Source organism: Columba livia, chromosome Z, assembly GCF_036013475.1.
Source record: "Columba livia isolate bColLiv1 breed racing homer chromosome Z, bColLiv1.pat.W.v2, whole genome shotgun sequence".
Classification (NCBI taxonomy): domain Eukaryota; kingdom Metazoa; phylum Chordata; class Aves; order Columbiformes; family Columbidae; genus Columba; species Columba livia.
This window is the reverse complement of record NC_088642.1, coordinates 2,038,219-2,064,398: the sequence shown is the minus strand read 5'-3', so window position 1 is coordinate 2,064,398 and position 26,180 is coordinate 2,038,219. Positions and strand designations below refer to the sequence as shown.

Sequence of the window (26,180 nt, the reverse complement as noted above, 5' to 3'; positions counted from 1 at the left end):
CTGGCTATAACTTCCCTTCAGGTAGTTCTAGAGAGTGCTGAGCTCAGCTCTAAGCCTCCTCTTCTCCAGACTAAACAAGCCCAGCTCCCTCAGCCTCTCCCCATAGGGCTTGTGTTCCAGTCCCTTCCCCAGTCTTGTTGCTCTTCTCTGCACCCGCTCCAGCACTTCAATCTCTTTCCTGAGCTGAGGGGCCCAGAACTGAACACAACACTCCAGGTGTGGCCTCCCCAATGCAGAGCACAGGGGAAGGATCACTGCCCTTGTCCTGCTGACCACGCTGGTTTGGATCCAGGACAGGATCCCATTGGCCTTCTTGGCCACCTGGGCACACTGGTGGCTCCTGTTGAGCTTCCTGTCCATGAGTCCCCCCAGGTCCCTTTCTGCCTGACTGCTCTCCAGCCACTCTGTGCCCAGCCTGGAGCGCTGCAGGGGTTGTTGTGGCCAAAGGGCAGCACCCGCCACTTGGCCTTGTTGAACTTCATCCCATTGGAATGGGCCCATTTTTCCAGTCTCTCCAGACCCCTCTGCAGAGCCCTCCTGCCTTCCAGCAGCTCCACACTCCCTCCCAACTTGGTGTCAGCAGCAAATTTGCTGATGATGGTCTCAATCCCCTCATCTAAATCATCAATGAAGATGCTGAACAGGACCGGACCCAACCCTGACCCCTGGGGACACCACTAGTGCCTGGCCGCCAGCTGGATGCAGCCCCATTCACCAGCACTCTCTGGGCCCGGCCCTCCAGCCAGTTCTTAACCCAGCAGAGAGTGCACTTGCCCAAGCCATGGGCTCCCAGCTTTTGCAGGAGTATATGATGGGAGACAGTGGCAAAGGCCTTGCTGAAGTCCAGATAGCTACGTTTAAAAGCTATAGGAAGGGATTCACCTTATTACCATATTCCAGGTATATTTTAAAAAATATGATGTGAACCATCTGCACATACAATCAAGTGCTACGAGACGTGGTATAAATGTGGATATAACACAGCGACAGGAATCACCTTCCATATCAAACTGCAAGGAACTCCCAGTGTAAGGAATAAAGATCGCAGGGGTTCAAGAAAAAACATCTCAGCTTTTCCATCTATTCTACCGTGCTACATTGCACCATTTTTTAACCAAGAATAAACATTAAGAACATTTTAAACCAAGAATAAACCCAAGGTTGAATTCCTCCGAGTCACAGTAGGCGTCAAGGAGTTCAAACTATATTTTAATGACTAATTTTGCTGGGAAATCCACAATCAGATGCTTTTGGTCATTCTACCTTCTTGCCAGACTGATTTTGGCTTTTTGCAACTACAAACTCCACACTATCTTTATAACAAAGGAAATCAGGACTCCTGTGCCAGCTTTATCCATCATATTCAAGAGCATCTCGATACGGTGCTACACAAAGATTTGTAGCAGCGTCAGGACTTTGGTTTTGCTGTAATCGAACTGATTTTGAACATATTCACGTTATTCACGCTCAAAAAAAGGAGCAGATAGCAGGAAAAGAACAGCTAGATTATTTGAGCATCCCTGTCATCCTTCATCTTGTGTAATACCTGCTCTGTTTCCTGGAGATGCACTTATTTTTTAATATTCTGCCTAAATTCTATGACTTCCACTGCACTCTTGTATAAACTACTGCGCACTAATGAAATTTTAGCCGTTGTCTTTTCAATGGATCAGTTCTAACCACAGTAAGGTTACCTTCCCTCTCTAAATTCCTAAAGCTTGCATTAATAAAAGAAAGGGGGTAGAAGGGGGGTGGTCAGTAGGTCCGAGAGGTTCTCCTGCCCCTCTGTTCTGCCCTGGGGAGACCACACCTGGAATCTTGTGTCCAGCTGTGGCCCCTCAGTTCCAGCAGGACAGGGAACTGCTGGAGAGAGTCCAGCGCAGCCACCAAGATGCTGGAGGGAGTGGAGCATCTCCCGTGTGAGGAAAGGCTGAGGGAGCTGGGGCTCTGGAGCTGGACAAGAGGACACTGAGGGGGGACTCATTCATGTTTACAGATATCTAAAGGGTGAGTGTCAGGAGGATGGAGCCAGGCTCTTCTGGGTGACAACCAGTGACAGGACAAGGGGTAATGGGTTCAAACTGGAACACAGGAAGTTCTACTTAAATATGAGAAGAAAAAGTTGGGGAATGACCTATCAGAGAGCAGCGTAGGGGAAAGGGACCTGGGGGTCCTGGGGACAGCAGGGTGACCATGAGCCAGCACTGGGCCCTTGTGGCCAGGAAGCCAATGGTACCTGGGGTGGGTTAGAAGGGGGTGGTCAGTAGGTCCGAGAGGTTCTCCTGCCCCTCTGCTCTGCCCTGGGGAGACCACACCTGGAATCTTGTGTCCAGTTGTGGCCCCCCAGTTCCAGCAGGACAGGGAACTGCTGGAGAGAGTCCAGCGCAGCCACCAAGATGCTGGAGGGAGTGGAGCATCTCCCGTGTGAGGAAAGGCTGAGGGACTATTTAAACACTACTCTAGAAGAGGTCTATTTTGCTCTAAGAACCCATAACACATAAAGAGCTTGTTAAAAAATGTTTAATTTTAGCAGAAGACGCCAGGCAATGTTATTAAAAGATCTCAACACATTTTGAAGGCGTTCTCTTTCACTTGTGTGACAAAAAGGAAGATGTTTTACATCATATTAGTTTAGATCACAAGGCAAATCGGTCAGTCTGATTATTGACTACACACAGTGTCCCTAAAAGTAAACTTGTTGTATGGAAAAGTAAACTTGTTGTATGGAAAAGTAAACTTGTTGTATGGAATGTCATTGGTATTTTATTTCTAGTTGAAAAGCAAAGTTTGGGATTCTTAGTCTAAACAAAACATAGAAAAATAGAGTCGTTCTGGTTGGAAAAGACCCTGAAGATCATCAAATCCAACCATTAACCCAGCACTGCCAGGTCTACCTCTAAACCACGTTCCTAAGCACCATATCTAAAAACATAACTTTTTATGTATAGTTTCTTGTGGGATATTTGTTTTACTTACCATATGAGCCTGGCGCTTTCTCTTCGTAAGTAAAATGAAGTTGCAGCTCCTCTTCTGACATTCGACTGATGAAGACTTTCAGCAAACAGCAAATGATGAAGAGCGCGTTGTGAGCTTGCCAAATAAAGAGGTGACTGGAAGAAGCACAAACAAATAGGAATTAGTAACGTTTGACCTGCAAACATGCACCGAAAACCACAAGAAGCAAAAAGGCTGAGGGGAATCCTGAGAGCAAAGGGGCATTAAAAAGAAACCTCTTCCTTTTTGAAGCTCCCAATGATGAGTGTTGGATATTTCTCTGTGACTGTGGGGGAACAATTACAGAGTATTTCCTGACAAAACTATGCAGCGCTACACACAGAACCACAGAATCACAGAATGGACTGGGTTGGAAAAGACCTCAGAGATCATCGAGTCCAAGCCTTGGTCCAACTCTAGTCCGTTTACTAGATCATGGCACTAAGTGCCATGGCCAATCTCAGTTTAAAAACCTCTAGGGACGGCGAGTCCAGCACCTCCCTGGGCAGCCATTCCAATGCCTGACCACTCTCTCTGTAAAGAATTTCTTTCTAATCTCCAGCCTAAATTTCCCCTGGCAGAGTTTAAGCCCATGCCCCCTTGTCCTATTGCTGACTGCCTGGGAGAAGAGACCAAGCCCCACCTGGCTAGAACTGCCCTTCAGGTAGTTCTAGAGAGTGCTGAGCTCAGCTCTAAGCCTCCTCTTCTCCAGACTAAACAAGCCCAGCTCCCTCAGCCTCTCCCCATAGGGCTTGTGTTCCAGTCCCTTCCCCAGTCTTGTTGCTCTTCTCTGCACCCGCTCCAGCACTTCAATCTCTTTCCTGAGCTGAGGGGCCCAGAACTGAACACAACACTCCAGGTGTGGCCTCCCCAATGCAGAGCACAGGGGAAGGATCACTGCCCTTGTCCTGCTGACCACGCTGGTTTGGATCCAGGACAGGATCCCATTGGCCTTCTTGGCCACCTGGGCACACTGGTGGCTCCTGTTGAGCTTCCTGTCCATGAGTCCCCCCAGGTCCCTTTCTGCCTGACTGCTCTCCAGCCACTCTGTGCCCAGCCTGGAGCGCTGCAGGGGTTGTTGTGGCCAAAGGGCAGCACCCGCCACTTGGCCTTGTTGAACTTCATCCCATTGGAATGGGCCCATTTCTCCAGTCTCTCCAGACCCCTCTGCAGAGCCCTCCTGCCTTCCAGCAGCTCCACACTCCCTCCCAACTTGGTGTCAGCAGCAAATTTGCTGATGATGGTCTCAATCCCCTCATCCAAATCATCAATGAAGATGTTAAACAGGACCGGACCCAACCCTGACCCCTGGGGACACCACTAGTGCCTGGCCGCCAGCTGGATGCAGCCCCATTCACCAGCACTCTCTGGGCCCGGCCCTCCAGCCAGTTCTTAACCCAGCAGAGAGTGCGCTTGCCCAAGCCATGGGCTCCCAGCTTTTGCAGGAGTATATGATGGGAGACACGCAACCTCTTGTTCTTTCCTACGGCCGTTGCACGACATAATTTCAAAGTAATGTCTTTACAGAGAAGTTGGTGTTCAAATCCAGTCCAGTTTTAAATGGTTCATACAATTAGATTTAGCTAAAAAGATGAGGTGAATTTTAAACAGCTCTAAACCAGTAGTAACCAGGAGTTACACCATGCTAAATGTGTTTATGTAACACATAAGATGAACACAAACGTGTCTTTTTCCCCAGCAATATATTTAGCTATTAGACTTAACCTTCTGTGCTTGGAAAAGTCCTACATACTCATTCCATTTCAACCAATGATTTAAGAGAATTTGAAGTTTTGGTTCGTGTGTTAATTAAAAGTGAAAAACTCGAGAGTGAGCAGCAAAAAGAACATTTAAAAGTTTACTTACTTCTGACATTCTGCTGAGATTTTTAACTCTTTGGTTCTAGAAAGAAAGACTTTAATCAATGAGCCGAGGTTTCCTGTTCGAGGATTCTTCTCAACTAGATGAGGAAAAAGAAGATATGAGTACATAGTTGACACTATTTAGGTCAAATATTATATAGAATGAAACAAAATTTCAACATCTTAAATATTTCTACCTAATCTGTTTTTCTGGACAGCTGTTGCTCTTCTTTCAAGATTCTCCAGGACACGCTTTACTACTCCATAACAATTCTCCTAAATTTCATATACGTCAAATGTGGAGCTCATGTTCCTTCCTTTCCAAGACTTCTCTACAGCACAATAGTCTCCCGGCAGAAAACTGGGTAGGTTTTCACAACCAGCTTTTCCCTTCTTGAAAGATCATTGATCAAATTTCTATTCTATCCCTTTGTCCCTCGGATAAATTCTTCCCCCTTATGGATCAGCTTAATTTGTCACAATTTCTCACCTAACGACTTGCAGACTGAGATGGTGGCTTCTTCCAACAGCTTCAAGTCGGCGCTAAGGGAGGGAGGAAAGGAAACAAAAATGATGACATGAGCAATTGGGTTCCTGTATTTAAGTGAAAAATCATCACAATATTTCTATGAAACACTTAATTTCACCACTTCGTTATCTGTTTTACATAGATGGGTTGAGGTGAGAAGGAACCTCTGGAGGTCATCTTGTCTCTGCTCAAGCAGGGCCACCCACAACCACATCCAGGTGGCTTTTCAATATCTCCAAGGACAAAGACTCCACAGCCAGAGAACAACTACTATATGAAATAACATCTTTTTAAGAAGCATAAATTAAAGAATCCTCAACTTGACATTCAACCTCAAGCTGAGCACCACTTTCCTTTAAGTAATGTTATTATATTAACACAATGATCACATCAGATACACCAATTTCTTCATTAATTGCCTGTTGGTATTACCCAGTGAAAACCATCAGCTAATAAGAACAATAAAGCACTAGAGCAAAACCTGCCAACAACCACTGAATGTAAACCAGCTGTAACAAACACCTAAAAAAGACATTTATATACTCTTATCACTACCATTAGAGACCAACCGATCCTCGAAAACAAAACAGAATACACCAAAAGTTTATTTTTCCTTAATAGACGGGGGAAAGACAAACAAGAATCAGATGCTGTGGACACATTAAGCAATATGAAGATGTCCCGTATTAAGAACTAAAGGGCAACGTGTTACAATGTTTCACCATCCCCTTTGTAAAATATTCCTCCCGTATATCTAGTCTGAATCTCCCCCTTTTTAGTTCAAAACCATCACCCCTTGTCCTGTTGCTACAGGCCTTGGTGCTCAAGTTATTGGAGAAGATTGTACCATCTCTATACAGACTGAATTATTAATAATATTAATACCAGTAGTCATTCTGAAATTCCCCAAATTAAGTCAAAAAAAACCCCAAAACAAAACAAAACCCAACACACACGCAAAAATCACCCAAACAGCTCAATGCTTGCAGATATGACATAGTATGTCATACAGGCTGAACAACTTCAGAGCTCATGCAGCTACATCCTTACAATGAACGGTATGAAAATCGCCATCCTCAGAATAAATAGGAAAGTAGCAATGTAATGAAACCCTAATAGTAACTCAGCCTATAAAAGTCAGTGGTCTGGCCTCCGTTCAAGCACTCGTCTCCTATAAAGATATTGCCAAACGTAATACTGCCATCATTAGACTGCCCAAGTCGCCATTGCTTCCTAAGCATTACATTTTCCGATGAGTAATCTGATTTATATAAAAACAGAGATGAAACGCCTCAACGCCGTCTTGGCAACTACCTGTAGCTCTGCCATGGAACTCCTAAAGAACAGTCCTCCTTTTACTGTTTTTAAATTTAAACTGTAATCCAGTTGACAGCACAGTTGTATCAAGCCGAGATTAACTCCGGTGATATTTGGGAAGCCCCTAAACCAGCTCCACTGGTGGAAACCCACGGTGATTTGAGCTCTTGGAAGCTGAGTTTAAGCAATGAGGATGAGAAGAGGAGGTAAAGATATCGGTAGAAACAGCAGCAAAAAGAATCATTCCAAAACTTTTTAATAGGAAATGTTTCAAGACAGAGACGCCAAAACTTAAATTTTAGGACGCCTGCAAATTTTCTTGTGTATCTGATTAATTTAGTGTGTAGCGACCTGATAGCAGAGCTAGGACAACTTCACATTATGGAGATAGGCTTTTTTCTATATCAAATATCAGCGTTTTCCTCCCTTATAAATCGCTTTGAAACATCAGTTTCGGAAAGAACAAACTTCTATATATACTTTAAAAACATTAAACCCAGTCTCAAAGTCTCATTCATACAAGAACTGAATTTTGCCATCCTGAAGACAACAATATCTGTAACATTTCAGTTTAATAGAAACATCTAGAGAGGAGGAGATGCAGCAGGACACTACCACAACAAATAAGTCTGAAAATAGTGGGTTTATATTCAATATGAGTAATATTAGAGCTACATTCTCATGGATGGATTCATAGACAGAGTATAGTGGGGAGGTACAAAAAATAGCCCAATTTCCAGGCACTTGGAGCAAAGCTTAGCAGTGGATTTCTTAATGTAGGCAGGAAAAAAAGGGAGAGAAAGGGAAAAGTTGCCTATATTTTTGTGAAGACAAAAGATACATTATATTAACACTTAAGCAGAAAACGCCAGGGCCAAGATTCATAAAGGAAATGCTACAACCAGCTGTGGTGTTGCCTTTGCTCTCCGATCCCTGCAGAGATGACATTTGGTTAATGAATTAATAGAATAATGGCAACTTAACACTAAAACCTCCATTTTTCATTAATTACTGTCATATAATGATCACAGTGACCTGGGTGAGTTTGCATATGTTTCACCTGGTACTACCTGAACTAAATTATTTGGGTTTGGGCAAGTAGTATAATATCCCATTTACCACCTCTACAATTTTGTGAGGAGTGAGTAAAAGATACAACCTGGTGTTGGGATTCAAACGGGGTGTGAGCAGTGGGAGAAATGTTAAAGCTTCAATGCTAAACCACACAGCAAGAAGTTATTCTATTTGCCTTTTTCTATAGAGGGTAGGCCCACAGACCTCAGCAAAACCGTACTTAATAGTGAAATTAATTCTAACACTTGAAAGAAAATGAATTCATCTTGGTTTATATCAAAGGCATCAAAACATGAGAGGTATTGCAGTGATTAGTGTCTTGCAATGTCTCACCAAGACAAGCAGTCAGAATATTTGGCGTTTAAATTGTCACTACAAACCCATCTCTAGATAGGAAATATCTGCATCCCATAGTAAGTGCTGGGAAGGAGAGAGAAGAAATCAGAATTAAGTTTAAACTTGCAAGCTCCAAAACTATCCCTTTGATATCAGATGTCGAAATTGCCCTTTTATATTGCACAAGGAAGAGTGAAAATGATGAGTTATGATACGTAAAGGTATTGATTATTGACCAGGTAAAACATAATACAGAAACAATATTTAGATAATATAAATTCTGGGTTTTCTCGCTGAAATTGCTCTTCTATCATTTAATAAAACAACTTACGTCAAGCTTATTTCTTCATCAGTAAGTTAGTTTTCTGTAAGAAAGCATCTTTTCAGTAAAGGTGCGGAAGAAATGGTAAATTAAGAAGCCTGTTGCTCCAAAAAAGAACACTGTAATTTTCATTGACTGTAGATTTTCATTTCTGGCTTCATACTGCCAAAAAGCTGGACTTTGCAGACAGCTATTCTGGCATATATGGTAGAAACCTATTAATTCCAATTACTTTATATTTACAAACAATCAGTCCTACAGACTTCAACAAAACAATAATTAATAAAAGATGGTAAAAGAAAGGAGTCATCTTTGAAAACCATGGTTTTACCCCTCTGCAGAGGGACCTGGATAGACTGGAAAAATGGGCCCATTCCAATGGGATGAAGTTCAACAAGGCCAAGTGGCGGGTGCTGCCCTTTGGCCACAACAACCCCTGCAGCGCTCCAGGCTGGGCACAGAGTGGCTGGAGAGCAGTCAGGCAGAAAGGGACCTGGGGGGACTCATGGACAGGAAGCTCAACAGGAGCCACCAGTGTGCCCAGGTGGCCAAGAAGGCCAATGGGATCCTGTCCTGGATCCAAACCAGCGTGGTCAGCAGGACAAGGGCAGTGATCCTTCCCCTGTGCTCTGCATTGGGGAGGCCACACCTGGAGTGTTGTGTTCAGTTCTGGGCCCCTCAGCTCAGGAAAGAGATTGAAGTGCTGGAGCGGGTGCAGAGAAGAGCAACAAGACTGGGGAAGGGACTGGAACACAAGCCCTATGGGGAGAGGCTGAGGGAGCTGGGCTTGTTTAGTCTGGAGAAGAGGAGGCTTAGAGCTGAGCTCAGCACTCTCTAGAACTACCTGAAGGGCAGTTCTAGCCAGGTGGGGCTTGGTCTCTTCTCCCAGGCAGTCAGCAATAGGACAAGGGGGCTTGGGCTTAAATTTAGGCTGGAGATTAGACAGCAATTCTCTGCAGAGAGAGTGGTCAGGCATTGGAATGGCTGCCCAGGGAGGTGCTGGACTCACCGGCCCTGGAGGTTTTTAAACTGAGATTGGCCATGGCACTTAGTGCCATGATCTAGTCAATGGACTGGAGTTGGACCAAGGCTTGGACTCGATGATCTCTGAGGTCTTTTCCAACCCAGTCCATTCTGTGATTCTGTGTGTGACTCTGTGAAAATATCTCAACGTGGCAATAGAAAGTATTCTGTATATAAAATGACATTATAAACATTTTTATTATAATAAGGGTAGCCACCGTGGTAGAAGACCCAAATGTAGTAGACAAAAAAACAGCAGCTTTCCAGATGGTTTTTTCCTCTAAGTAAAGGTTTTTTGCTTGCCATCGACTACAAAACAGAAGAATCAGCCCATTCAGTAAATTCACACTGTGGGAACCTTGACTTTAATGGACTAGGCAGAGGAAAGATGTCAAAAGAATCCAAAGCCGCGTATAATTTATTGTACCAATTTCAAAATTTACCATATTAAAGCAACATAAAAGTCGCTCGGTTTTATGTCTTTCCATTAAAGGCTCCTGCGCACTATTCTGGAAGCAGCCGCTCATTAAAAACTCCGGGGAAGGAACAAAGTGGAACAGTAAATATTAAGCACATGATTTTCAGTAAGTTCTGGTTTAGTTAAGTCCGGTTTAAGTTTTCCATCAGGAAAGAATTGTAACTAACGCCGCCGCTAAGAAGGAGGTTGCAATTTTGGGAGCGACGCATAAGCAGAGGCAGACACAAAAGTCTGCGTAAACCGAGAGCCGAGACGCCAAAATACATCTCAGGGCTCCTGTTCATGACAATAACTAAACAAGTCATCCAGAAAAGCTGTTATGTTATTTTGCCAATATCCAGACAGTATTCAGATTGATAAGGCAGCCACTTGAAATGTGGCAAGTGGCAGGTTGAATAGGTTTTATATGATTTTAACTCTGCTCCCGTGAGTCCATTCTGTGCAACAGATAAGGATATGTGAAGGAAAATTAAAAGTAATTAAAAAAATATATATAAAGAAAGGAATTTTACCTACTTGCCACCCATAACCTGCTTTACAGAAGAGGGGATTATAACACAATTTTTACAGTGCAAAGCATGAGGCAACCTAAACTAAACTGCTAGTAGCCTTTTATTTTACAGTCATTTATGTGTATATTACTCATCTCCTACTTCTAAATCATTTAAGTGGCTTTACTTGCCAAATACTCCAGACTTGCTGTGGCTGTAACTATTGCTCATGGTCACGGGCAGTGAATATGGATTTACCAACAGCTCATTTCTGATAATTGATGGTTGATTCATAATCAGCACTTATGAATGCACAGATCAGAATTACCCCCACTTCATAGTCACTCTTAATACTTGCTTAACTAAGAAGAAAATCCACATGATGAGAGCAAGAACAGCTCAGAAAAGCAGAATATCACACTCCCAGCAGCCAGCATGGAAGAGTGTTCAAAAACCCACAAACTTATACCAACAGATTCAAATTTCCCTTAAATATATGTCTTCCTTGCAGCTATTGGTTTCTTCATGACAACAAGGTGTCACTCAAAGTGAACCCAATCCCACCATGTCCCAGGTGTCGCTGGTTTTTGTTGTCTTATTTATTGTTAGTTGGCTTTCCTATGACTATATATTCTCCCACTACCTTCCCTTTGCATGTTTTTCTCCTCTTTCCCTATAGCACTGTCATATATAGGACAGAAGTACATCTGAAGCAGCATGCAGAGAATATGACCCCCTTCCACCTGGGGATCGTATCAGTCCCATCTTTGCAAAAATTCAAGGAAGTAAATAAGTATTATTAGAGAAAAAAACTAAATTGCGTCTTGTTGACCAGGTGAAAACCGGCTCCTTTCCACAAGAGCCAAAAAAAGGCATCTTGCTCCTGCCTAAAGATCGACCTGCGCTCAAGCCTCATTAAAACAAAACAGAGTGAACCTGATACTTTGCGAGGTTTTCATCTCAGAGATGAGCATCGACCTCTATTGCTCTGTTCGTGCAGGCAAGGTTATCTGATTTACACAACGGCTGCGCACCCAACGACATCCAACATCATTTGTCAAATGCTTCTCTCTAACTTAATGGGAAATTGTTGTTTCCTTCCAATTATTAAGCTGCACAAAGATGCCTCTCAAAATATCTTTCTTCCAGTTGTCGGGCAAAGAGCACCATCTGGTGTTCAGCTAATTAAACTTTCAACTGGTGGATCAGTTTGGTTTCGTTTGGTTGGTTTTTTTAATTATGTTTCTTGTTTGTGTATTTTTTGTGTTTGAAAAAAAGCTGCAAACTATGAAATACTCCTTTATTTTGGCAGTGGAGGAAGAAGCAGTAGAATAACTGAAAAAAATTGATGGGGGTTGACATGCAACTATTTCACCCCCCAAAAAAACCAAATCAACATGGTATTATATGACTTGATAGAATATTGTCCAACTTGGTAGTCCCATGTCTCCCACAGCATCCTCACAGCTCAGTTGAGGAGGTGTGGTCTGGACAATAGAGTAGTGAGGTGGGTTGCAAACTGGCTTAAGGAGAGAAGCCAGAGAGTGGTAGTCAATGGTGCGGAGTCTAGTTGGAGGCCTGGATCTAGTGCAGTGCCTCAGGGGGCAGTGCTGGGGCCAATATTATTCAATATATTCATTAACGATTTAGATGAGGGAATAGAGTGACTATCAGCAAGTTTGCTGGTGACACCAAGCTGGGAGGAGTGGTGACACGCCAGAGGCTGTGCTGCCATCAGAGACCTGGACAGGCTGGAGAGTTGGGCGGGGAATAACCTGATTAAATTTAACAAGGGCAAGTGTAGAGTCCTGCATCTGGGCAGGAACAACCCCAGGCTCCAGTATAGGTTGGGAAATTACATATTAGAGAGCAGTGGAGGGGAAAGGGACCTGGGGGTCCTGGTGGACAACAGGATGACCATGAGCCAGCACGTGGCCAGGAAGGCCAATGGCATCCTGGGGTGTATTACAAGGGGGGTGGTCAGTAGATCAAGAGAGGTCCTCCTTCCCCTCTACTCTGCCCTGGTGAGACCACATCTGGAATATTGTGTCCAGTTGTGGCCCCTCAGTTCCAGAAGGACAGGGAACATCTGGAGAGGGTCCAGCGTAGGGCAACGAAGATGATTAAAGGAGTGGAGCATCTCCCTTATGAAGAAAGGCTGAGGGAGCTGGGTCTCTTTAGTTTGGAGAAGAGGACACTGAGGGGTGACCTTATTAATGTTTATAAATATATAAAGGGTGAGTACCATGAGGATGGAGCCAGGCTCTTCTCAATGGCAAACAATGATAGGACAAGGGGTAATGGGATCAAGCTGGCACGCAAGAGGTTCCACTTAAATTTGAGAAGAAACTTCTCCGTGGGGGTGGCAGAGCACTGGCCCAGGCTGCCCAGGGGGGTTGTGGAGTCTCCTTCTCTGCAGACATTCCAAACCGCCTGGACATGTTCCTGTGGACTAGATGGACTAGATTGGACTAGATGATCTTTTGAGGTCCCTTCCAATCCCAAACATACTGTGATACTGTGAAATTGTATCCCATTCTTTATTCAATCAGTGATCTGTATTTAAGACTTGAGAGCTCAGAGGAGTCATAAATCTGCACTGGTTTTTCACCTTCTGAAAAAAAAATACCATTTCTTTTGACAGGAGCTCTGTTTTAACAAAAAAAAAAAAATAAATTTAAAGATGGCAAATTGGCCACAACAGCCCTTAAACACATTTCCAATTTATTAAGGGTGAAAAGTGTTCCAAATTTTAGCAGTAAGGCATTGTGGCCTATTTAAACCTGTTACGCAAGGGGTTAGATGGTGTCTGTTACTACCCTTTGTGAAAAAGCCAGATCATTTGCAAGGAAATACCGATGATAGTAATAAAGGGGTCAAATGAGATGTTCACCTGGCAGAAGATTATCAGGTCACATTATAAACTGTAAAAAACAGTTTAAGTGATAATTAGAAGTATTAGGTACTGTATTAGAAGTATTAGGTACCAGACTGCTAAGACTGATAATCAATAGGTAGGCCAATGAATTTAGCAATGGACAAGGATTCATTTTCTGTGGATCCTCCCCAAAATATTAATTCTGTTAATATCTACACCACTTGCTGGAGTGAAGAGACACACAGAACTTGAATTTTAGATATTCAGAAAATATTTTTGTGGATACATGCCAAGCTTCTTTGTAAAATGTAAAAGACGGGTAGGGTAAAGCCATCCAAAGAAACTCAACAGGTAACCTACAATTAAATTATGGAAGATGTACTGTAAGTCAAGAGGAAATATTATCACAGGATCATAGTATCACAGTATGTTTGGGATTGGAAGGGACCTCAAAAGATCATCTAGTCCAATCCCCCTGCTGGAGCAGGAACGCCTGGGTGAGGTCGCATAGCAACATGTTAGTCTTGAGCAACTCCAGAAGCTTTCCCAAAGAAACAACAAAACAAGAAAAAAGGAACCCACAGGAATGGAAGAGGTGGTGGAAGAGCCTCCAAAATTAGAAACAACGGTCCATTTTACACACGCATTTATTCCTCTGCTACCTACAACAGCATTAACAAAACCACTCATTTGCTTGCTGACTTAGAAATACACAACCAAGGTTTAGTTTTTCAACAAGAACCCTCTTACCTGTTTGTTGGAGTGGTAAAGCTGAAAGAGAGCAGCTGATTCCAGAATGGGTCATTCTCAGAGATGGGCTCCGCTCCTGCTAATTTCTTTAAGTACTCATTATCTGGAAGCTCACTGATGCTGCTGCTATTTGCTCCCATCTTCTTAATTTGGCAAATTCTTTTCTAAATTTTCATTTCTTCAAGGAAAAAAAAAAAAGAGAGAAACATTTGAAGTCTTTTGTACAAATGAGGAATATACAGATCCTAAATTAGCAATCAGTAAAGCTTTAGTTCACTGTCATGAATAATTACTGAAATGTAGAAAACAGGCACATAGAAAGACATTTCTTTCTTTCAACAATGACCTCTTCATCCAAGGAAGTTAAAAGTTACTGTGCTATATACTTCAGTCACTGTCTCACCTGGACTTCATAAATCACACTCAACAAGAACACAGTATCACAGTTGTATCGATATCAAGGCTGCTACGAGTGGGGAAAACTACAAAGAAATCACAGAATCACAGAATCGACTGGGTTGGAAAAGACCTCAGAGATCATCGAGTCCAACCCTTGGTCCAACTCTAGTCCGTTTACTAGATCATGGCACTAAGGGCCATGGCCAATCTCAGTTTAAAAACCTCTAGGGATGGCGAGTCCACTACCTCCCTGGGCAGCCATTCCAATGCCTGACCACTCTCTCTGTAAAGAATTTCTTTCTAATATCCAGCCTAAATTTCCCCTGGCAGAGTTTAAGCCCATGCCCCCTTGTCCTATTGCTGACTGCCTGGGAGAAGAGACCAAGCCCCACCTGGCTATAACTTCCCTTCAGGTAGTTCTAGAGAGTGCTGAGCTCAGCTCTAAGCCTCCTCTTCTCCAGACTAAACAAGCCCAGCTCCCTCAGCCTCTCCCCATAGGGCTTGTGTTCCAGTCCCTTCCCCAGTCTTGTTGCTCTTCTCTGCACCCGCTCCAGCACTTCAATCTCTTTCCTGAGCTGAGGGGCCCAGAACTGAACACAACACTCCAGGTGTGGCCTCCTCAATGCAGAGCACAGGGGAAGGATCACTGCCCTTGTCCTGCTGACCACGCTGGTTTGGATCCAGGACAGGATCCCATTGGCCTTCTTGGCCACCTGGGCACACTGGTGGCTCCTGTTGAGCTTCCTGTCCATGAGTCCCCCCAGGTCCCTTTCTGCCTGACTGCTCTCCAGCCACTCTGTGCCCAGCCTGGAGCGCTGCAGGGGTTGTTGTGGCCAAAGGGCAGCACCCGCCACTTGGCCTTGTTGAACTTCATCCCATTGGAATGGGCCCATTTTTCCAGTCTATCCAGATCCCTCTGCAGAGCCCTCCTGCCTTCCAGCAGCTCCACACTCCCTCCCAACTTGGTGTCAGCAGCAAATTTGCTGATGATGGTCTCAATCCCCTCATCTAAATCATCAATGAAGATGTTGAACAGGACCGGACCCAACCCTGACCCCTGGGGACACCACTAGTGCCTGGTGGCCAGCTGGATGCAGCCCCATTCACCAGCACTCTCTGGGCCCGGCCCTCCAGCCAGTTCTTAACCCAGCAGAGAGTGCACTTGCCCAAGCCATGGGCTACCAGCTTTTGCAGGAGTATATGATGGGAGACAGTGGCAAAGGCCTTGCTGAAGTCCAGATAGACCACGTCCACGGCTTTCCCCTCATCCACCAGCTGGGTCACCTGTTCATAAAAGGAGATCAGGTTGGTCAGACAGGACCTGCCCCTCCTAAACCCATGCTGGCTGGGGCTGATCCCTTGTCCATCCTGAAGGTGCTGTGTGATTGCATTCAGGATGATCTGCTCCACAACCCTGCCAGGCACCGAGGTCAGGCTGACAGGCCTGGAGTTGCCAGGGTAAGCTCTGCAGCCCTTTTTGTGGACTGGGGTAACAATTTAAGCAGGGACATCAAGTTGACAAGCTATTAAAAACCTTTTTTCCAAGTGGATATGTGTAGATAGAAAATTATTTCTATTGTCAAGAAAGGGAGTCCGTCATGGAGGAAATTGCTGCGTGTTATCAATGATCTGCACCTTGTAACCTCTTGTCTTCAAGGAGGAAAAAGCTAAAAAATATATACATCAAAAAACTGCTTTTTGAAGCAATGCTGCAGAAGCTGGTAGAGATATTGTCCAAAACCTTTTTTCATTACCGGCTGTGTTGTCCTTGACCTGTGCGAGAATGATGAGGTTTCAATTCTCCATGCTGCTCGTCAGCACTTCTCACCTTTATAAACAATTTAATTAAAGAAAAAAACACCATGATGCTATTAACTATTCACCAGGGATGCTCCTAAGCATCTTATATCTTTCCAGGACACCAGCTTCAATAATCTTCCATCTTTTGAGAAGAAAGAACTGTGACTAATAGCTTTGAAAGTTTATATTTATGCATAGAAGAAATAAGAAGAGGAACAGCTATACTAGAAGATGTAAGATACTACTTGGTAACAACTCTTCCCCTTGGTCTTCATAAAGATATAGGATCTGTTTCAAGAATCACTCCAGTACCTATTAAGACTCATCAGTATTGCAGAAGCAGTTGCTTCCAGAAAATATCGTTCTAGTAGCAGTTAATATTAATAAAGAACAGTATAACAATGAGAAAAACTTACTAAATAGAAACAATGTTTGCAGCCATCACTAAGGCTATCTGAAGAATTTATATTTGAGATTTAGAGCGAATGCACAGCACCCAAATATTTCAGAAACAACAAAACGCCAGCATAGACTGAGAGCAGAACACGGGATATTTTCCACCCTCCACCATCGCTATTAGCTGCTCTACAAGACAGAACACAGTGAGATGAAACTTTACACTGATCAGTATATCAGATTTTACAACCGCACCGCTGTAGCTCTGCCACCGCGCACCCGTGGAATTCTGTATATACGAAGCAGCTCGGTTTCTACCACCCCTCTTTATATCTGACCAAAGGGAAGAGAGGGACAATCATAACCTCATTCATGTCTCATTTAGCATAAAGTTCTGAAGATACAGAATTAGCAGAAGTCATTTTAGTCATGGAGACTTGAAGAAAAATTTAAAAGTGGCCTGTGAGTGAAAATGGAAGTTTATGCCAGGGAATTCTGTGGAGAAGCATTAAAGGATTATAAAATGTAATTAGTTTAAGAGGATTTCCAGAATTTCGGTTGAATGTTTATTCATGGAACAGAATGAATGCATCTTACTTGAATACAAATTCTGCTGCCTCAAAGAAAGACTTAGAGTACACTACCTTTGAAATAAAGTCAACAAATACTAAAGCTAGAGATTAAACAGAAGAATCAATCAAAAGAATCAAATTGGTAGACAAATACTTGTAAAGTACTTAGTAGGTACATGGACTTTGCAAGTTTTGCCTTCTAATCATTTGTGCGCCAACTTAACTTAGAGCATTCAAATAAACCTATTTTTTTCCCCTCTGTTATACCCCAGGTTTTTAATTTCCTCTCCTAAAACATTCTATTCCCTATACTCCTCTAAAGGAAAAATCTACTGATACTTAGTAGAGATGAACACACTACTACTAAGAATTTATCTCCTCTTACACACCAGTCACTTATCACCGACCAGCAGTGGAGATTTCAGAATAGAATAAACGCATCCTTCACAACTAGAAATTAAAAACATTTCCTACTGGTTTTAAGTTAATGAGTTACGCAGGAAAGACTTTTTCAGCTTCTTTTACTTTTCACTGTACGGACTTGCAATTTTCCTCCACTTTTCTATCATGTATTTGGCCACCACTCCTTTCTCCAACTCCCTTTCCCCACACCTCTTATTTTAACACAGTGTTCAGGCACATAAACCATCAAAAAAGATCTATCTCTCTTTCTGAGAACCTGGTCAACCATAAATAGGTCTAATCTTTGCAACTTGGGGACAAATATATTTCATAGTTTTCTAGATATTGGTCAAATTATTTATTTCTCCTCTACCATTTTTCAAACTCTATGAAGTTCGATGGCGACTGTTTCCACTATATCTACAGTCCTTTAATACATTTTTGCAGCAGCACAGCACACTAACCACTCACCAGGTACCAAAATGTGCTTCCTTAAAGCTCAAGACCTTAGGACAGACGTACTTTTGTACAGCAATAAGAAATGCAACATCATCATTAAGTGGTCCAGGCAATACTTAAATACAAGAAAACCAAATCTTTAGGTAGCTCCCAAGATAACCGAATCAGACTTGTCCACTGCTTATTGTGCTGGATAAGTTAAAAAAATGCTAATTTGGAAGAGCACAGTCTGCTTACTTGGACAGTTGTTCTGCTTCCAAGTGAAAAAGGGATTTTTCAAGACCTTCTTGGTAAATTAGAATATTTCAAGCAGAAGAAATGGGACGCGAGTGAGCCCAGACACTGGTTGTTGACCAAACCGCTCAGTAACTGATGCTATAAATCACCTTTGTCTTTGCCAGTTTATTCTAAAGACCACAGTTTGCTGAAAAGTGTTCTGAAAAGCAGGTGACAGGAAAATGAAACCCTAAATTCTATAAATGAGACTGAGATTTGCAGCTTCTGTATCTTCTTAGTACTATCTCAACACATATTTTTCTTCATTCTTTAGAATAACGTATAATCACTATCTAACAAGTTACTGTTGTGGTGATCAAATCTATTAATGTGATCACTAAGGAGGCACGTTTACTAAGCTCAAAAGAGCTTATTACAGATGAACTACTCGTCACCTTCACAGCCTGAACTGGAATTACTGTCTCGTAGGGGGAAAGGAAAGAAAAGAGCCAAAAAACAACCACCTTGCTCAAACTGCTTTTCTCTAAAGTTAGACAAGATCCCAAAAAGCTTCACCAAAAAAATGCCAGTACTTCTTTCTGTTCCAACCTTTTGCCTCAGAATAAAAACAATAAGCATTTCTATTCTATTAATTGCCACACATGCAACAAAACAGGTCTCTTGTTCATTAGTATAAAATTCCAAAAGATCTCCCGAATTTTATCCTTTATTAATGCTGCCGGTTCCACTCCCACACTAAAACACGATACTTGTAGCCAAATGGCCCTGAAGGTTCAAAAACTCTAAAGAGCTTTTTTCTGACCTCCTACATCATTCCAGTGATGACATTTTATTAAACAATTACTAAACCAATCCTTATAATTTGACACTAGAAGGACAGCATCAGCTTTAGAAATACATCCTATCATAACGTGAAGGAAGAATGTGGGGGGCAATTTAAAAAGGAAAAACACCTCTATCATTACTTTTACATTCCTACGTCTCACGTTAAAGTCACAACTCAAACACAGCAAGTGTTTTCTGGAATACATACAGAAATAATCTCTTTAATCTGATTAGTAAAACACCATTAGAAGGTCAAGCACGCCTTATATTACAGTCTAAAAGGCTCGCTGTTTCTCCACCTGTTAAATAGCTACTACAGGTATAAAATATGTGTTTCAAAAGTTTCAAGAAGTGATAATCCAAATGCTAATTCTGTTCTTCGCAGTAGGTGGGTATTTCTTGTTGAAAGCTCATTCCAGGACAGCTGGACTGGGACTACAAAATGAGAAGAACGAATTGAGCTTTCAATGGGAATATCAATGGAATACGGAGCTTAGAAAAATTGAAAAAGACTAATCAAGAATATATACAACCCATACCGAGATGGAACTTTACATCTTAAGAACATACTGCATATCAGTACCAGTATTACTGGTTTGACTGTATCTTCTTCCTGTGGCCAAAACCAAACTTCTATTAGCACAAATACAGCAATTGTTCTCAAAAGTATCATTTTTACGCAAACTACCTGATAATCTGGAATGGATTATAGTGTGGGAAACTTTGATATTAAAATGCTTTATGATTATTTAGGACATTTTCTTTTTTTATATTCAATATACCTACCTAAAAAAATCAATTTGTAGTAGCTGACTCAGTTACTGCCATAATTAAAATGGGCAGCTGGGTTGGATACGACACAAGTCATGCTAAACCTGCTATGATTTAATAATCTAAGCAGCTACTAGTGTGGTATATCTATCTCTTTATGGAAGGGATGTTAAGATTACTGTTATACCTATTTAAGATTTTCTCCCTGTTTCACTCTCAGGCATAAATACAACTTGTGTAATGGCCAAAGAGATGTTTCAGCAAGAAAAATTCAACTATAATACCTTATAAGCTTCAGCAAGATGCTTAGATGTTCATTAAAAAGCCTACTTTTTAAAAATATTGGTCTATATTACTGTATTTCAAAGGTTATACAATTATTTTGGCATCTGTACTCTGCCCACAATTGGGCATTATGTATATTTTTACAACAGAGCTATTTGTCTCCGTTTTATATGCTTTGTACATACATCTAATTTTATATTATGCTACAGATCATGATTTATATCACTTATCTCCAGGGCCTACTGCAAATGAAATTACACTTGCCAAAGCACGTGACTGCTTTAAGGTGCAATAGGCTTTCCACTCTAGAGAATACACTTGGAATAAATACCTTTATCACGTTTAACCATCCACTTTGACCACAGTTCATCAACCACCAAACAGGATTTCCTACTTTTAACACCTTCTGTCAGTCACCAACGTGTTAAAAACACCCTGGAATCTTCTTCTGGAAGCACCAGAGCCAGCTCAGTTCAATATTAATTTGCTACACACACTTTTTTACTGATTTTATCACCAAAATACTAAGCAGGACTGGAAGAGAAGGAGCTGGTGGTTCCTTCCACCAGGTGAGAGTGTTGAGCAGCATCTAGCATCCCCAGGACCATCCATGGGCTCCTCCTGACACAGCGGTGATGTGAAAATAGAAAACAGCCTAGGGATAGAGTAGAACAACACCTGCTTAAGCTCCTGGCAATCTAAGGAGCAACAACCATCTTTACTTCACCCCAACTGGAGCAATTTTGACTCGGGAATCCACAAAACGGGGGATTACACAACCCAGTTGCCTGCATTAGGAAATTGGACCAAACCACCCAGGAGATTCTTTACACTCCCCTGCACTCAAAAAGCGCTCAGTGCAGGAAACATGAACAATCTACTTACTTCTACTAATACCTGAATGATTATAATCGCAGCCCAGCACATTATCCCTCAGTACACGCGGCAAAAGAAAACAGATTATGGCTTCACAAATTCACTACACTTAGCACAAAACCTTAAAATAAAATATATATATACACACGCACACAATACATATATAAATATATATACAATATGTGGCATGAAGGCATCCAAAACAAAACCTGATGGCAACCAAGACACAAATTCCTTTTTAAAACAAAATATTTTCCCACTCTTACTAAGCATGAACCTTCAGAATATGAAAACAAACCGACAATAGTGACCGGGAAGCAGAGTAAAACCCGTTATATTGCAAATGCAGTAATTGGGCACTATAAAAACCTTGTGGTTCACAAAGACAGAGAGGAAAATACGCTATTTTATAGTCTTTTCACTAATAGGGGTATGAACCTCGCTCGCTGTGGTTTTGCCCGTGTATAAAGGGACAACTCGGTGACGGTCCTGGGAGTCCCGGGCAGGGAGGACCCGGAAGGTTCCAGCGGGACCCGGCTGAGGAGATCGGCAACTCCACGGTGCTCTATCGCGATATGGGGCCGAGCAACAACGGCCGTCGGGGCAAGGGGACAACGGGGACGTTTAGGCAGCTCCCGGAGCGGCCAGAAGCCGCTGGGGTCCCCCCGCCGCCCGCGTCCCTCAGCCCCCGCCACGGGGCGGGCCCGGAGGAACCGCCGCTTACCCCGTCCGCTCGCACTACAACCGCTGTACGGGCAGGTGGGAGGCCGGTAGCGAGGTCCCAGCACCCCCGCAGGCCCGGCCCGCTGCCCAGGGGGCTCCCCCGGAGCCGCGGGGCCGCCCGGCCCGTCCGCTCCGCTCCGCTCTCCTCAGGCGGCTCCTCCGCACCCGCCAACGGCCCCGCTCGCGCAGGCGCGCGCACCCACCGCCTCCCAGCCTTCCACGTCGCCAGAGCCTCCCGGCGCGCGTGCGCACAGGGCGGCAGCGGATTGGTCGGGGAGATGCTGCGCCGCGGGGCACGCTGGGAAGTGTAGTCCGGCGCGGGGAGGCCCGGTCAGCGCCGCGGGAACAAGCGGCTGGTAGCGGCGGGGCTGGACCTGCGGGGAGCCCGGCACACGGGCGCGGGCTGCCCTTCGGAACGCGCCTTTTCTGTCAGTGACACCTGAGGTGATTGAAGGTGCCCGAGGGAGGATTGACCAGGCACAATCCTGCCCTCACACAGCTTTATATCATTCTGGAATCTTGTGTCCGGTTGTGGCCCCTCAGTTCCAGCAGGACAGGGAATGCTGGAGAGAGTCCAGCGCAGCCACCAAGATGCTGCAGGGAGTGGAGCATCTCCCGTGTGAGGAAAGGCTGAGGGAGCTGGGGCTCTGGAGCTGGACAAGAGGACACTGAGGGGTGACTCGTTCATGGGGATCAATATGGAAAGGGTGAGTGTCAGGAGGATGGAGCCAGGCTCTTCTCGGTGACAACCAGTGACAGGACAAGGGGTAATGGGTACAAACTGGAACACAGGAGGTTCCACTTAAATTTGAGAAGAAACTTGTTCCTGGTGAGGGTGGCAGAGCCTGGCCCAGGCTGCCCAGGGGGTTGTGGAGTCTCCTTCTGTGCAGACATTCCAACCCGCCTGGACACCTTCCTGTGTAACCTCATCTGGGTGTTCCTGCTCCATGGGGGGATTGCACTGCATGAGCTTGCCAGGGCCCTTCAACCCCTGACATTCTGGGATTGCTTATACCTCTGGTAACCCTCACTTCTGAGGTGTTTTTAATGCTGTCAGCAGCTGGTTGTGTAACTACCCTTTAGTTCCTTCAAAAACAAAACTCTTGACAATATAATCCTGTGGCGGGTGCACTCCACCCCCCCAGCCAAACCAGAGCAGTTTGGTTCAGGCTGCAGAGGAGGGAAAGGCCTGAACCACACCCAGGCCACAACCTTCTTTTGGGAAACCCAGAGGGAAGCAGAATGGCAACTGAACCCCAATAACTTGTGGGCGCAGGGAGTCTCGTGCAGACTTTTCCTACCGTGTGCAATTTGACTACGAGTCAACCACTTTATTCCATATATCCGACAGCATGGATGAGCCACTTTGGGCTCTACCTGCTAAGTGAGCTGTGTGGCAATGGTTTTACTGCTCATAGGTTAGTGGATGAGCCTGATTTAATTTTAATATGAATTATTTAGCTTAAGTAGATGCATACTAGATATAATGGATTATTTAGAGGCATAAGGCTGTGTGATTTTTAATATACTCTTTGTATAGCCCTTCTATTCTACTCCAGTAAAAATCCTTTATGAGGATTTTACCTCCTGAAAGTCAAACAGTTATCAGGCTTTGAAAGTTTGCCTCTGAAGTTCTAAACTACAGACTCCAGAGCGAATGGTTATCAGGGAGGGAATGGCTGAAGTTTGGCTTTCGTGAATGGGTAGAGCCCTCACCTGAGTTTACCTTCAGAGCTCTAAAATACAGATTCTTTAAGCAATCTAAACGTTGTTCTGCACCGAGCACAACCCTAAATGACCCCCCCGCAACGGTATCGCAGCGCGTGACACTAAATACACAACCCCGCTCTCACACGTACCTGTAAAACCTGTCAACTGGGTGTGCGAGCAAACAGGACACGTACAAACGGGGCAAGTGCAAAGGTGGGTGTGACCACTGCATATACGTTGGCATAGAAAGGCAAATCTCCTTAGTGTCGTGTTCATATGGTGTTTGATAGGACCACTACAGCAATAAAAATGGTGCACAGCCAACAGAGCGGCTATAAAAGAGGTGACACTGTGCACAAGAAAGGAATTGATAAACAATCCTCATGCAAAATACAAGTATTGCTACATTTCTCTACCTATAAATACATCTACTCAAAACATTTCAAAGACTTTGTTTCAAATTCAGCAATGAAAGAAACTTAGAGCGCTATGAGCTAAAAAAAGGTTCATAAAGCAAGTGAAGCACTGCAGCAAATATGGTTTTCAAGACCGTTTCAATTAAACTACGGCAGTCAGGCTCACTGAAAAGCAAAAATAATGACAGTCTGTGCAACCTAAGATATTATTTGGTTCATCGAGCATGTTCTAACCATCAGGAAACCACACAAGGGAGATAATCCCTTCCTTCATGTATTAGACAGTTCAATGAAACAGAATTAGTTCTCATTGAGGGTGGATTTAGTTAATCTAAGTGTAAATTAAATTTCTCTTAATTTCCTTTACCAGCAGCCTCTGAAAAGACTAATCTTCCAGCAATGATGTCCTGCATTGTACAGAAGGCTGGGGTGTGATTGCCGCTTTTTGGTATTAACGTTATATTGTATTACCCTCATTAGATTGGCCTTGTGAATTTTAACACATCCTTTTGCACAGAATTCAGGGTCAGTGTCGACATCCTGAGAGGCTGATCATGTTCCATTCAACCCGCCAGAATTTCCTTTGCCTGCAGAATCAGGTCCATCAAAAGAATTGGCAACATAAAACTTTCTGAACTCTTTTTTTTGCATGTACTTGCAGTATTTTAAAGGGGTATTTCAATTATTTGAAGTTCTTGGCATCGAGCTACCGAACAAACACATGGAAGGTACCGTGTCACATTTAGACCTTCCTGTAAAGAAATATAAGTTAGATTATTTTAATGTTATTTTCTCAAATAGTGATTTCTTGATTCTTCCTCAGTAATATTGGAAACTGGCCAATGTTACCCCAGTCCACAAAAAGGGCTGCAGAGCTTACCCTGGCAATCCAGGCCTGTCAGCCTGACCTCGGTGCCTGGCAGGGTTATGGAGCAGATCATCCTGAATGGAATCACACAGCACCTTCAGGATGGACAAGGGATCAGCCCCAGCCAGCATGGGTTTAGGAGGGGCAGGTCCTGTCTGACCAACCTGATCTCCTTTTATGAACAGGTGACCCAGCTGGTGGATGAGGGGAAAGCCGTGGACGTGGTCTATCTGGACTTCAGCAAAGCCTTTGCCACTGTCTCCCATCATATACTCCTGCAAAAGCTGGGAGCCCATGGCTTGGGCAAGTGCACTCTCTGCTGGGTTAAGAACTGGCTGGAGGGCCGGGCCCAGAGAGTGCTGGTGAATGGGGCTGCATCCAGCTGGCGGCCAGGCACTAGTGGTGTCCCCAGGGGTCAGGGTTGGGTCCGGTCCTGTTCAACATCTTCATTGATGATTTAGATGGGGGGATTGAGACCATCATCAGCAAATTTGCTGCTGACACCAAGTTGGGAGGGAGTGTGGAGCTGCTGGAAGGCAGGAGGGCTCTGCAGAGGGGTCTGGAGAGACTGGAAAAATGGGCCCATTCCAATGGGATGAAGTTCAACAAGGCCAAGTGGCGGGTGCTGCCCTTTGGCCACAACAACCCCTGCAGCGCTCCAGGCTGGGCACAGAGTGGCTGGAGAGCAGTCAGGCAGAAAGGGACCTGTGGGGACTCATGGACAGGAAGCTCAACAGGAGCCACCAGTGTGCCCAGGTGGCCAAGAAGGCCAATGGGATCCTGTCCTGGATCCAAACCAGCGTGGTCAGCAGGACAAGGGCAGTGATCCTTCCCCTGTGCTCTGCATTGGGGAGGCCACACCTGGAGTGTTGTGTTCAGTTCTGGGCCCCTCAGCTCAGGAAAGAGATTGAAGTGCTGGAGCGGGTGCAGAGAAGAGCAACAAGACTGGGGAAGGGACTGGAACACAAGCCCTATGGGGAGAGGCTGAGGGAGCTGGGCTTGTTTAGTCTGGAGAAGAGGAGGCTTAGAGCTGAGCTCAGCACTCTCTAGAACTACCTGAAGGGCAGTTCTAGCCAGGTGGGGATGGGTCTCTTCTCCCAGGCAGTCAGCAATAGGACAAGGGGGCATGGGCTTAAATTTAGGCTGGAGATTAGACAGCAATTCTCTGCAGAGAGAGTGGTCAGGCATTGGAATGGCTGCCCAGGGAGGTGCTGGACTCACCGGCCCTGGAGGTTTTTAAACTGAGACTGGACATGGCACTTAGTGCCATGATCTAGTCAATGGACTGGAGTTGGACCAAGGGTTGGACTGGATGATCTCTGAGGTCTTTTCCAACCCAGTCCATTCTGTGATTCTGTAAATAAGCGCAGACAGCTGTAATGCAGAA

General features: G+C 44.1%; 1 protein-coding gene across 6 annotated transcripts in view; it reads right to left on the bottom strand.

Moving 5' to 3' along the window:
• DYM (dymeclin) overlaps positions 1 to 22,017 on the bottom strand; it is a 190,823-nt gene extending 168,806 nt beyond the window's left edge. For 2 of the 6 annotated variants that reach the window (XM_065046825.1, XM_065046827.1), the window contains exons 1-5: positions 21,801 to 22,017; positions 14,055 to 14,232; positions 5,347 to 5,399; positions 4,861 to 4,954; positions 2,977 to 3,110 (exon numbers count right to left, since the gene is read on the bottom strand). In XM_065046825.1, coding sequence (XP_064902897.1) covers positions 2,977 to 3,110; positions 4,861 to 4,954; positions 5,347 to 5,399; positions 14,055 to 14,194 — 421 coding nt within the window. In that variant the 5' untranslated portion in view covers positions 14,195 to 14,232; positions 21,801 to 22,017. Of the gene's footprint in view, positions 1 to 2,976; positions 3,111 to 4,860; positions 4,955 to 5,346; positions 5,400 to 14,054; positions 14,233 to 21,800 lie in introns of those variants that run through there. The other 4 variants (XR_010469154.1, XM_065046824.1, XM_065046828.1 and 1 more) reach the window with 4 other exon arrangements.
• Between the last annotated feature and the right edge of the window lie 4,163 nt (positions 22,018 to 26,180).